The sequence below is a fragment of the Mus caroli genome, unplaced genomic scaffold, assembly GCF_978045245.1.
Source record: "Mus caroli unplaced genomic scaffold, Mus_caroli_1 scaffold_2, whole genome shotgun sequence".
NCBI classification, from domain to species: domain Eukaryota; kingdom Metazoa; phylum Chordata; class Mammalia; order Rodentia; family Muridae; genus Mus; species Mus caroli.
Window position 1 is genome coordinate 59,044,234 of NW_028227257.1, and position 13,750 is coordinate 59,057,983.

Sequence of the window (13,750 nt, forward strand, 5' to 3'; positions counted from 1 at the left end):
AGATACGTTCCCTGTACACTCGATCTACATCTTTAAACTCAACTGCACATTTTTATAGTTTTCTATTCTTCCACTGCTGATATGAATCAGAACAGTGAACAGAGTGCTTTCCTGACATGCAGTCTCCTCTGTTGAGCAAATTAGTTTATTACTTTTTCTGACTTCCTTAGTGACATGTTTATAGTCCTGACTGTACTGGAACTTGCTATGTAGTCCTGGCTGGCATTGAACTTACATAGATCTACCTGCCTCTGCCTCTCAAATGCTGGTGCTAAAGGCATGCACTACCACATCCAGCTAGTCCATTACTTATGAATTCAGCCTCAAGTTCTTAGGACATGAGTAGAGTGCAGATCTTTTCTAGACTGTATCTTGAGTGGTCTATATTCAGTTATAGAATGTCATGAGTGGTTGATCATGCAGTTCTAGAATCTATCAAGAGTAGCTCTATTTCTACTAGAGCCCTTTTTCACTCTAAAGCTTTGTGATCCAGGCTTCTACTGTGTGCACTTTTTTCTGCATCCTGGTCTTAGAGACTCTCACAGTGTTTTAAAGGCTTTATCTTGCATATGCAAATGATTCTACATTTCTCATACAAACCATCTCCAAAGGCTGTGATCCAAAAGTCAGGTTCATGACTGGCCGGACCCCAATTCTTGGAACCAATTTTTCAGGATTATTTTTCTCATTTTTGAAATAGAATGTCTGATAAGCATTAGTGAGAGCATAGACATGCCCAGAGATGTGTTTTGAACCATTACCTTCTCTAAGCTTAGATTGTGGTAGAAAGGATGAAGGAACTCTTCTAACCAATTCTTTATTAAATAAAATATGACTGGGTGGTGGTGGCTCATGCCTTTAATCTCAGCACTCAGAAGGCAGAGGCAGGCAGATCTCTGAGTTGGAGTCCAGCATGGTCTACAGAGTGAAATCTAGGGCAGTCAGGGTGACATAGAGAACCCTATCTTGAAAAATGGAAAAACCAACCAGCCAACCTGAAATGGAGCATGGGGTTATTGTTAACTCAAAATTTTTGTCCTGGAGATGTCCCACTGAGTTGTGCTTCTACAGAAAGGACTTCCCCCCTGGAGTGTGGCAGACTGGGGATTGCTGTTTTTGCAGCACTGAGTAGGTTCTCCCGTGCAGTGATGTCAGTCTGAGATGTAAATACAACTCTAACTTTTCTCCCCCACTAGCTTCTGATGGTTGTTCTACTCCTTCAAGGGAGGAAGGTGGGTGCTCTCCGGTCTCCACACCTGCTACCACCCTGCAGCTCCTGCAGCTCTCTGGTCAGAAGCCCCTTGTTCAGGAGAGTCTTTCCACGTAAGTAAGCTCGAGCTGCTCTCAAAGCTAAAAGTTGGAATCCAGGCCTTAGGAATGTTGGGGTGAGAACTTAGAGGAACTGTTTAAAGAATGTACATGCATTTTCTCATTGGCAGTTTTATGGTGGTAGCTAAAGGTTTCACTAGAAAATCAGTGCCTTGCGGTTTATAAATGTGATGCACGAGAACCAAGTGTTTGCCCCTCCCCTTTCTAGTGTTTTATTGTCACTTAACAATATAGGACAGAATGGATTCGCTAGGGGAAAGGGTTTCTGTTTTTGTTTTTGTGCTTAAATAAAAATGTGCATACTCTTCATGGTATGTAAAATGAGGTAATTTTAGCCGGGCGTGGTGGCGCACGCCTTTAATCCCAGCACTCGGGAGGCAGAGGCAGGTGGATTTCTGAGTTCGAGGCCAGCCTGGTCTACAGAGTGAGTTCCAGGACAGCCAGGGCTATACAGAGAAACCCTGTCTCGAAAAACCAAAAAAAAAAAAAAAAAAAAAAAAGGTAATTTTTTTATGTCTCGGAACTGTGAATGTCCTGTTTAGTCATTATATCTTGTGTCTTCTCATTCAGTTTGCCCTTACTTTTTAAAAACTTAAATGTTTGAGAGCTGTTTGAGTCTCAGATTGCTGTTGAGGAGAAACGTTAAGTATGTGTTTTGGATGTTTTTGTTACGAAGTCAAAGCACTTGTTAAACCCTTGGCTGCAGTAAATAACCTGTGATTCTCTCTTTATATAAAGGAATTCCTCAGATCTTGTTGCTCCTTCCCCTGATGCTTTCCGATCTACCCCTTTTATCGTTCCTAGCAGTCCCACAGAGCAAGGAGGGAGAAAAGGTGAGCCGTTGTGATCTGTCTGTTCATCTAGCACAGGAGAGGAGCAGTGCTTGCTCTCCAGCTTGCCAAATGCACGCTTCCTTGAGCTTCGCCTGAGACACTGCCCCTGAGACTCATGTGCCTAGGACAAACCACTCGAGCTCTTTGCTTTTTTTTTTTTTTTTTTTTTTAATTAGGTATTTTCCTCAATTACATTTCCAATGCTATCCAAAAAGTCCCCAATACACACCCCCCCAGTCCCTCACCCACCCACCCCCACCCCTTGGCCCTGGCATTCCCCTGTACTGGGGCATATAAAGTTGGCAAGTCCAATGGGCCTCTCTTTCCAGTGATGGCCGACTAGGCCATCTTTTGATACAAATGCAGCTAGAGTCAACAGCTCTGGGGTACTGGTTAGTTCATAATAATGATCCACCTATGGGGTTGCAGTTCCCTTTAGCTCCTTGGGTACTTTCTCTAGCTCCTCCATTGGGGGCCCTGTGATCCATCCAATAGCTGACTGTGAGCATCCACTTCTGTGTTTGCTAGGCCCTGGCTCTTTGCTTTTTAAGCATAGATCTACTATTTTAATTTAGAAAAAAAAATGCTCTGGTGAAAATATTTTGTTTTTAAAATTGAACCCAAGTAAATTAGTTTGGGGAAGTACTGGATTTGCTATTAATTGCCAAGTACATTCCGGGTACACGCTAGCATGTTTCTAAGTGAGAGAAAGCCAGCAGTTATTTCTAGGGCTCTTTATTTTTGTTATTATTAAGATAATGGAGTGTACCTTGAAGGAGCTGATAAACATTTTAACTTCTTTTGTCTTATGAGGACTTAGTATCCCCCTTAACCCAGAGATGTCTCATGTACCCTAGGCTCTCCTCTGTAGCTGAGAGTGCCTTGAACATTGGATCCCCCAGTTTCTACCTCTCTTTACTATAAATAAATAAATATCCCTCTACTATATATATACATATATAAATACAATTGTAATACGATTATAATTGTATAATACACAATTACAGATGTGTGCCACTGTGCCTGGCTTTATATGATGTTGGGGATCTGATCTTGGACTTTGAGCATGGTGGGCAAGCAGTCTACCCATAGAGCTAGATCCCTAGCCTGTGGATTTCTAAATGTCCATGTATTTCTAAACATCTGTCTTTTCCAAGTTTTTCCTGTAAATTCTGTCAGTTTCTTCTTTTTCCTCTGTTTTGTTTTGTGTTTGAGACAGAGTTAAAGATCCTCTCCCTTTCCCTCCTGAGTGCTAGGATTTTAGCTTTGTAGCACCATACTTCAGTGCTCTTTTTATTCATGTATCAATAGGGCTGGATAATTTTACATTATTATTAAATACATTTTGATGCCAGGAGCTGTAAGAGCTGCTTTCCATTTCTCTGTCCCCCCACCCCCCGAGAGAATCCACACAAAAACCCCAAGCAGTAGTTAAGGGTTTTTGTTTGTTTGTTTGGTTTTTTTTTTTTTTTTTTTTTGGAGTCAGGGTTTCTCTGTGTAGCCCTGGCTGTCCTAGATCTTAACTCTGTAGATCAGGTTGGCCTCTGAACTCAGAGATCCACTTGCCTCTGCCTCCCCAGCACTGGGATTAAAGATGTGAGTTTTATTCCCATGTTGCATATGAAGGGATGAAGTCACAAATTTCACAACTAGTAATACAGTTAGGATCTGAACGCAGGCATTTGCCTCTGAAACATTTGCTTTAACTTGTCAGATGTTCTCCTGGGACAGTGTGCTGTCTGTGCTAGTGAGTCCTAGGGGTATCGAGGAGTACCACCATGCAGGGTTAGCCTCAGACTTCTCTCTGTGCTTGTCTGCTCAGTTGTAGATACCAGTAGCATTGGTACAAATAGTGTAGAGACCAATAGCATTCTAACTGTATGCATAATTCGTGGCATCTTTAGTCAGAATGATGAGATTTCATTCTACAAAACCCTTCTTAGATTATTTGGTTAATTTCTTAATTTTTCTATCTATAATGTGAACATATAAAAAGAATTATATTAAAATGTTTTTTCTTCTCCTTGTTTATAATCAATATTCACTATATAAAATTTGGAAGAGGTATAAGAGTAATGTGAAGAAAATAAAAATTACCCTGGGTCACAGTCTAGATTTAATTACAGTTAGTATTTGGAGAGCATTTTCTGTGCATATGAAAAAGTATTTATATGTCCTTGGCATCATTATATATTTGATTCATTCTTCTTTTTTTCCCATGTAACCCTGAATCATGTGCACCCTGTTTGTGAAGTCTCAAATGTGTTTTAGATCTGTTTGTGACAAAATGTGTTTTGTCATCTATCTTAGATTATTAAACTAAATCAAAGTTTGTAGCACTGGACCTTAAAATCTCATCAGTCTGGTATGTGAGGTTGAGGCCAAGCCAGCAGCCAGGGCACTGATGTTTGCATTGTAGGCAGTTGGTAACATGAATGTAAGCTGGGAGAGCTAAATGGAGTAAGTAGGTTTTGACTGGTTTGGTTGGGATCAAGTTGTAAAAATGGGGTCAGAAGCCTGATGAATTAAGTAGCTACCTAGGCTGGCTCTGGGGATGGGCTTGGTTGCCTTAAGGCAGGTATCATGCAGAAACCGTGGTTTGAAGATTTATATGGGAATTTGCCTGCATGTGTGTTTGTGCACTACTTGTATGCATGCCAAGATAGGATTGATCCCCTGGAACTGGAGTTGCAGATGGCAGTGAGCTGTCATGTGGCTGTTGAGAATCGAACCTGGGTCCTTTGAAAGATCTGTAGTCTGTACTTTTAACCTTTGCGCCATCTCCCAGTTCCATGAACAGTGATAGTGTTTTCTGTGTTTTCTTGAGCAGGTTGTGTTAGAGTCAGTGTTTTGGTTCTGAGATAAATCCATGTTGATTGGCATTAGTGGCTCTGTATTTGTACTGGTGTCAATCTCTGCACTTAGCAGTATTTACTGCAGGCATAATGACTTCATACAGACTTAGATAATCGACTTGGAGTGATGAGCTAGTTCATTGCTTTCAAGGTCTGGGACAGAGGTGGCTCAGCAGTTGAAGTGCTTACTGTGTAAACAGGAGGACTACTGTTGGGATCCCTAGAACCCATGTAAATGCTCGGAGAGCATGGGGACCTGCTCCTAAATCTACCTTGAGAAGGTCAAGGTGGGATCCCAGGAGCACGCTGGTTAGAAATGTTAGGAAGACTCATCAAGGAAGATTCTCCACATCAACCTAGGGTTTCCATAGGTACCACCCCACATGGACACTACCTACACACATGTAGACATTCATATACATGCACGCCTACCACATACAGAAACACAGGAAAAAATGGATCTGGCTATTCCTACAGAAGATGTGAAAATGAGCTAGGATAATCTGGGAGTGTTTAGAGGAGATGTAACTTACATTTCTTATGGATGGGTGGGCATTCTCAAATGGAAAACCATTTTAATCTATGTCTAAAATTAGATGTGGGCTTCTGACATGATTAACAAATGCCTGGCTGGGAAGCCTGGCAACCTGAGTTTGCTCCCTGGAGCCCACAGTGGAAGGAGAGAACCGACTCCTGAAAGCTGTTCTCTGAGTGCCATATGTGTGCACATGCGTGTACTCATACACTTTCTCCTCCCACAGGGTGGGACTGGTGGGATACAACCTACTGTTGTTTCAGGTTCCTGAAAATTAGGACATTGTGTTTTGGAATGGAAATTTCTGTAACATAATTGCTGTTCGTGGTATTGGAGCATGAGTAATATCGGTGAGTGCTGATTTTGTAATTCATTTTTTTCTGTGTGGAACCAGATGAGCCCATGGATATGTCAGTGATACCTGCAGGAGGGGAGCCTTTCCAGAAGCTTCATGATGACGAAGCAATGGAGACAGAAAAACCCCTTCTCCCGTCTCAGCCTGCTGTGTCACCGCAAGCCTCAACACCAGTGTCTCGGAGCACGCCAGTTTTCACTCCTGGCTCTCTTCCCATCCCATCCCAGCCCGAGTTCTCTCATGTGAGTTTTGCAGGAAGACTTACCATCTCCTGCTGCTTTTCCTTCCCTTCTTTTTTTTTTTTTTTTTTTTTTTTTGTGGTTTTTCGAAACAGGGTTTCTCTGTATAGCCCTGGCTGTCCTGGAACTTACTTTGTAGACCAGGCTGAGTGCTGGGATTAAAGGCGTGCACCACCACGCTCGGCTTTTCCTTCCCTTCTTACTTTGTGGGTCAGTGATGTATAGATTCTAGGCAAGTGATTTGCCACAGAACTACATATCTAGACCAATGTTTAAAAAGTATTCTAAGCCAGGTGGTGGGGGCAGCACTTGCCTTTAATCCTAGCATTTGGGAGGCAGAGACATGAACCCTGTGAGTTTGAGACCAACATATCTATATAGGAACAGCCAGGGCTACACAGAGAAACTCTGTCTCCAAAAGAAAAGAATTATATTTATTGTGCATGCATGTATGTTTGTCATGTATATCCTTGCATGTGTAGATGGAGGTTAGAGGATGGCTTTGGGCATCAGGTCTACACCTCACCTTTGCTTGCTGGCTTGTTTGGTTTAGGTCAGTGGTTTTCAACCTTTCTAATGCTGCAAACCATAAATACAGTTCCTCATGTTGTAATGACCCCTGACCATAAATTTTTTTCCATTTCTATTTCATGACAGTAATTTTGCTGTTATGAATTTTAATGTTAAATATCTGATATGTGACCCTGTGAAAGGATCATTTTTTTTTAAAGATTTATCTATTTATTTATTTATTATATGTAAGTACACTGTAGCTGTCCTCAGACACTCCAGAGGGAGTCAGATCTCGTTACAGATGGTTGTGAGCCACCATGTGGTTGCTGGGATTTGAACTCCTGACCTTCGGAAGAGCAGTCGGGTGCTCTTACCCACTGAGCCATCTCACCAGCGCTGAAAGGATCATTTGACCCCCAAAGGGATCACAACCCATAGGTTGAGAACCACTACTCTAGTTCCTCAGGCTGGTTGGGGACATTTTCTAAGAGCCTTTTTTAACCCTCTTGCTCATTTTATAATTTGAATGTTGTGGAATTATAGATTGGGAATACTTACCTTTAAAGGTTTGGAAGGCATTTCGCTGTTGTCTTGGAATTTCTGGTGCTTCTATTGAGTAGCACTAAGCCACTCTGATCTTGCTTTGGGTCCTGTGACTTTTTTTTTTCTCTCGAGACAGGGTTTCTCTGTGTAGCCCTGGCTGTCCTGAAACTCACTCTGTAGACCAGGCTGGCCTTGAACTCAGAAATCTGTCTGCCTGTGCCTTCCGAGTGCTGGGATTAAAGGCATCTGCCACCACGCCTGGCTTGTTTATTTGTTTGTTTGTTTTTTGTGACTTACTTTTTGTTACTGTAATCTCACAGGATTTTCTCTTTGTCCCAGTGTTTGTACTCTGAACCCTCAGATGTCTCTGGATTGTGTCAGGTTGACAGCTGAACAGACTATGACAGCATGATTTCAGGGTTCATCTGTGTTACTTCATGGAGCAAAATTTCAGATGATTTTATTGTAACTGATACTGTTTGTGTATATACGACATTTACGCTTTAGTTCATCAGTTGGACATTGCAGTTCTTTCTCTTCTGTTGTCTCTGTGAATCATGCTGCAAAGGTTGATGCACAGGCTTGTATAAGGATGGGTTTTGTTTCTCTTATGTAAAGTGTAGGTGCAATTGCTGAGTTTTACCATCTATTTTACTCCTCTGAATTACTAATTTCTATGCTTTTGTTTTTAATTCTTGAAGTCTTTTTTTTTTTCTCTGAATATTTTTGTCTTAAGTCTATGTTTCTCTTTAATAATTTTTGGCAAGTTTTCTCTTCCCCACCAGTCACTATTCTCAGTAGGCTTTCATGGTGTCTTTATTTAAGTGGTGCCAGGGGCTTGTATCCAGAGCCTTAAACATGATGAGCAAATGCTCAGCTACTGAGCACCTGTTCTTATTTGTTGATTTTTGAGACTGAGTCTTGCTTTGTAACCCATGCTAGCCTTCTACCTGTCATCTTCCAGCCTTGGTTTGCTAGCTGTTAGGATTACAGGCATGTGTCACCATACCAGTGTTGGGAGTCAAACCAACTGGGTGGGTGAATGAAGTGGATATACTGCTTTAACCACACTGTTTTTTCCTTTCCTTTTTTTTTTTGAGGTAAGATCACATAGTAGTAACTGAGGATGACATGGAACTTCTGATTATCCTGCCTCTACCTCCTGAGTGCTGGAATGTTGTTTTTTTGTTTTTTGTTTTTTTCGAGACAGGGTTTCTCTGTGTAGCCCTGGCTGTACTGGAGCTCACTCTCGAACTCAGAAATCCGCCTGCCTCTGCCTCCCGAGTGCTGGGATTAAAGGCGTGCTCCATCACGCCCGGAGGAATATGTTCTTCATCACACAGTTTTGCTGAATCTCATCTCTTCTCTTCTCTTCTCTTCTCTTCTCTTCTCTTCTCTTCTCTTCTCTTCTCTTCTCTTCTCTTCTCCTCTTCTTCAGGGCATCAGATCTCGTTACGAATGGCTGTGAGCCACCATGTGGTTGCTGGGATTTGAACTCAGGACCTTTGGAAGAGCAGTCAGTGCTCTTAACCACTAAGCCATCTCTCTAGCCCAGCCTTTTTTTTTTTTTTTTTTTTTTTTGGTTTTTCGAGACAGGGTTTCTCTGTGTAGCCCTGGCTGATCCTGGAACTCACTCTGTAGACCAGGCTGGCCTCGAACTCAGAAATCCACCTGCCTCTGCCTCCCGAGTGCTGGGATTAAAGGCGTGCGCCACCACGCCCGGCTTTTTTTTTTTTTTTTAATTAGTTATTTTCTTTATTTACATTTCAAATTTTATCCCCTTTACTCATTTCTCTTCCGAAAACCCCGATATTCCATCCCCCCTCCCCCTGCTCACTAACCCACCCACTCCTGCTTCCCTGTCCTGGCATTCCCTTACACTGGGACATAGAGCATTCTCATTGATGACCGACTAGGCCATCCTCTGCTACATATGCAGCTGAAGCCTTGAGTTTCTCCTTATGTACTCTTTGGTTGGTGGTTTAGTCCCTGGGAGCTCTAGGGGTACTGGTTGGTTCATATTGTTGTTCCTCTTATTGGGCTGCAAACCCCTTCAGCTCCTTGGGTCCTTTCTCTAGCTCTTCCACTGGGGATCCTGTGCTTAGTTCAATGGATGGCTATGAGCCTCCACTTCTGTATTTGTCAGGCTCTGGCAGAGCCACTCAGGAGACAACTATATCAGGCTCTTGTCAGCAAGTACTTGTTGGCATCCACAGTAATGTCTGGGTTTGCTAACTGTATATGGGTTGATGGATGTCTTTGCTCTGGCTGCCCTAGGACTCACTGTGTAGACCAGGCTGGCCTCTGCCTCGCAAGTGTGGAGATTAAAGGTGTGTGGCATTACACCAGCTTGTTGAGTGGTTTTATTAATGCTAGGGTTCAAATCCAGGGCTTCATGCATGCTAGGCATGAACTCTTGCAAGTAAATTACGTCTCCTTGTTTGATGTCTTACATTTAATTTGTTTGGTGATATGTGTGTACACATACACGTGTGGTCTAATATGTCTTGGAGGGCAGAGGACAATTTGAATGTATTGCTTCTCTCTTCTACTTTTGGGTCTGGGAACCAAATGGTTACCAGGCTTGACAAGTTAGTGCCTTTTACCTTTTGTATTAGTCATTGTTCTACTGCTGTGAAGACACCATGACCATGGCAGATATTATAAGAGAAAGCATTTAACTGGGGGATTGCTTACAGTTTCAGCAGTTTAGTTAATTATCACCATGTCATGTCAGCATACTGGAACAGTAGCTGAGAGCTACATTCTGATCTGCAGTCAGAGAGAAAGACATTGGGATTGATGTGAGCTTTTAAAACCTCAAATCCCACCCCCCAGTGACATACTTCCTCTAAAGCCATACCTCCTAATCCTTCTAATCCTTTCAAATAGTGCCTGTCCCTGGTGCCTAAGCAGTTAAAGTCTATGGGGACCATTCTTATTCATACCACCACATCTACTGAGCCATCTTACTGGCCCTTGTCTTTTCTTTTTTTCCTTTTGTAAATTTTTATTTTATGTGCATTGTTATTTTTAATGTAAATCTATTAGTATGAGGGTGTTCAGCCCTCCAATATTGGAGTAACAGATAGTTGTAAGCTAATATGTGGGTGCTGGGAATTGAACCATTTCTTTTTCTTATTTGCTGATAATTAATAGTGAAATATTAGAACTCCGGTTTAGCAGTTCTAAGCTGATGGTTAGGACTTACTTGTTCTGAGATTTACTGAATATGATCTCCTGGGGCATTTTGTCAGGAGTGCCCTGGTGTCAGAATCCTGATTATCTTGGGTTGGTCCGATCCCTAGGAAAGTCTAATCTCCTGCCTGCTGGGTACAGGGCTGGTTGCTATTGTACAGAAGTCCTTTAAAGGAAGGAGGTTTGAAATGAAACACATGAAACATGAGGCACCAGGGTGGGTTTCTCTCAGTATGTAGGGTTTCTTGAATCCCTTTAGCTTCAGGATGGTGCTCTCATCTCCTGTCCTCCTATCCAGGGCTTTGTGTTTTATTTTCTCCTGGGCAGAAGAAGGGCAGGGAAAGAGGTTATGGGAGTTGAACTGCTTCTTAAATAGACTTCCAGGCAGTCCTCCTCCTGTTTTTAGCAGCAACCTCACCATCACTTTTAAAATTGTCTGATCTTGCTGCCAAGTCCTAAGTCCTTTTGGAGGGGCGTGGGAGTAGTGTGGTGTTATCACCCTGGTAACTTCTTGGCCTTCTTTTGTTTGGCCTAACAATTACCTTTCACTTGTCTGTCAAGTGGATTGCCCCCAACCCCCACATATACATATATATAAGTGTGTATGTGTATGTATGTTTGTATGTATATGTGCATTGCATGTGTATATATATGTGTGTGTGTGTGCATGCATGAATATGAATATATATGTATATATTCATATATGTGTGTGTGTATTTCTTTTTTGAGAATTATATATGCTAGAAAAAGTGCTTTACCATTGATTAGCAGGGTTTCAGAAATAAAGTAGATGTTGACTCTACCATTCTAATTTGTGAGTTCCCTAAATTTTTCATTATGTGTCAAATTCCTAAATTTTTTTTGAATTTTTATTTATTTTATATATATGAGTACACTGTAGCTGTCTTCATACCAGAAGAAAGAGGGCACCAGATCTCATTATAAATGGCTCTAAGCCACCATGTGGTTGCTGGGATTTGAACTCAGGACCTCTGGAAGAGCAGAGAGGTGCTCTTCTGAGCCATCTCTATAACCCCCTAATTTTTTTTTTTTTATGAGTATACTGTAGCTGCGTTCGACCAGAAGGCATTGGATCCCTTCACAGATGGTTGTGAGCCACCATGTGGTTGCTGGGAATTGAACTCTCTCTGGAAGAGTAGTCAGTGCCCTTAACCACTGAGCCATCTTTCCAGCCCTGCCTACAGGTTATTTTTAAAGATGGAAAGAGAGAGCTGACTCGTGAGGATCGTTCCGACCACCACATGTGCTATGGTACAGATAGATGGTCATATGCATGTACTATGTCTGTACACACATGCAGCAATAAGAAATTAAAAATAAGCAATAAAACATGTCAATTTAAAGCAAAGCATGGCAGCACATGTCTGTAAGTATAGCACTGGATGGTAGAGGCAGGACAGCAGGTATTCAGAGTCAGCCTGGGCTACATGAGATCCTATTTTAACATTCACCCTATTCCCATCCCTCAAAAAAATAAAAAAATAAATAAAAAAGAAAGAAAGAAACAGCAATTGTGGCAGCAGGATGGCTTGTTGACGGTGGTATTTGCCTCAAAAGTCTGATAACCTGAGTTTGATCACCAGGCCAACAATGAAGAAAGGACTGACTCTTAAAAGTTAACCTCTGACTTCCAAAAAGTATTTCTTTTGGAAGACTCACTCTCTCTCTCTCTCTCTACACACACACACACACACACACACACACACGTTTATTATTATTATTACTACTACTACTACTTTATTTATTTTGAGACAAGTTCTTTGGTTGGTTGGTTTTTTTTTTTTTTTTTTTTTTTTTTTTTGGTTTTTTGAGACAGGGTTTCTCTGTGTAGCCCTGGCTGTCCTGGAACTCACTCTGTAGACCAGGCTGGCCTTGAACTCAGAAATCCGCCTGCCTCTGCCTCTGCCTCCCGAGTGCTGGGATTAAAGGCGTGTGCCACCACCCCCGGCTTGAGACAAGTTCTTGGTGTGTATCCTTGGCTGTCCTGGATCTCACTATGTAGACTAGGCTGGTCCTGAACTCATAGAGATCCTTTTGTCTTTCCTTCTAAATGCTGAGATTAAAGGTGTATGCCTCAGCATAGTGTGCATGGGTGTGTGTATTAATACATTGTAGCCCTAGATGGTTTAGAACTCACTGTAGATCAAGCTGGCCTGGAATTTACATCAATCTGCCTACATCTACCTTCCAAGCTCTGGGATTATTAGAATGTTTGTTCCAAGGTGCCCAGGGCTTTGTGTAGGTTTTTGTTGTTGCTGTTTTATTTTTTCAAGACAGGGTCTTGCTGTGTATTCCTGAATGGTGTAGAATTTTCTATGTAGACCTCAAAACTCAAAGATTGATTCCTCTGCCTCTGCCTCAGGAGTGCTGAGCCAGCTTTGTGTATGTTAGGCAAGCACTCCACCAAATTCTGGAGTCGTGTTTAATCAGGAGGTGCTGCCTGCCGTGGCTATGTTTTGCTTTTTCCTGGCAGTGTGTGAGGATTACAGGTGTCCATGAAGTTGTTGGTGTTTGGTTTTGTGAGTGTTTAGAACCTTAATCATTTTATTGCTTGCTCTGTCTGTCTGTCTGTCTTTCTCTCTCTCTTTCTCTTTCTCCCTCTCCCTCCCTCTCCCTCTCTCTCACCCTCTCTCCCTCCCTGCATCCCTCCCTCCCTCTTGCTCTCTTTCTCTCCCTCTCCTCTCCCTCTCTCCTCTCTCTCCTTCTCCCTCTCTCTCTCTCTCTCTCCCCTCTCTCTCCTCTCTCCCCCTCTCCCTCTCTCTCCCTCCCTCCTCCTCTCTCCCCTCTTTCCTCTCTCCTCCCTCTCCCCTCTCTCCCTCTCTTTCTCTCTCCCTCCCTCCCTTCTCTCTCTTTCTTTCTTTCTTTCTTTCTTTCTTTCTTTCTTTCTTTCTTTCTTTCTTTCTTTCTTTCTTTCTTTCTTTCTTTCTTTCTTTCGACAGGGTTTTTTTCTTTGTGAAACCCTGGCTGTCCTGAAATTCACTCTGTAGATTCAGGCTGTCCTGCCTGCCTTTGCCTCCTGAGTGCTGGGACTAAAGGCGTATGCTACCATTGCCTGACTTATTGTGGTTTTAATTACATTTCTATGCTGACTAATGGTCTTCTATCTTTACATTTTAAAAAATTTATTTATTTTTACTTTATGTGCATTGGCATTTTGGCTGCAGGCACATCTTGTGAGGTTATTGGATCCCCTGAAGTTGGAGTTAGAGACAGTTGTGAGCTGCTATATGGGTGCTGACAAATGAGCCTAAGTCGTCTGGAAGAGCAGCCAGTGTTTTTAACCACTCTCTAGTCATCTCTTCAGCCCTGTATCTTTGCATTTTAACATC

At 42.2% G+C, this 13,750-nt stretch overlaps 1 protein-coding gene across 3 annotated transcripts in view; it reads left to right on the plus strand.

The window, feature by feature from the left end:
- Window positions 1–13,750, plus strand: part of Tp53bp1 (tumor protein p53 binding protein 1) — a 92,535-nt gene that overhangs the window by 39,599 nt on the left and 39,186 nt on the right. For all 3 annotated transcript variants that reach the window (XM_021156751.3, XM_029473425.2, XM_085834521.1), the window contains 3 exons: window positions 1,197–1,323; window positions 2,068–2,162; window positions 5,947–6,149. In XM_021156751.3, the coding sequence (XP_021012410.1) occupies window positions 1,197–1,323; window positions 2,068–2,162; window positions 5,947–6,149 (425 nt within the window). The remainder of the gene's footprint in view (window positions 1–1,196; window positions 1,324–2,067; window positions 2,163–5,946; window positions 6,150–13,750) is intronic.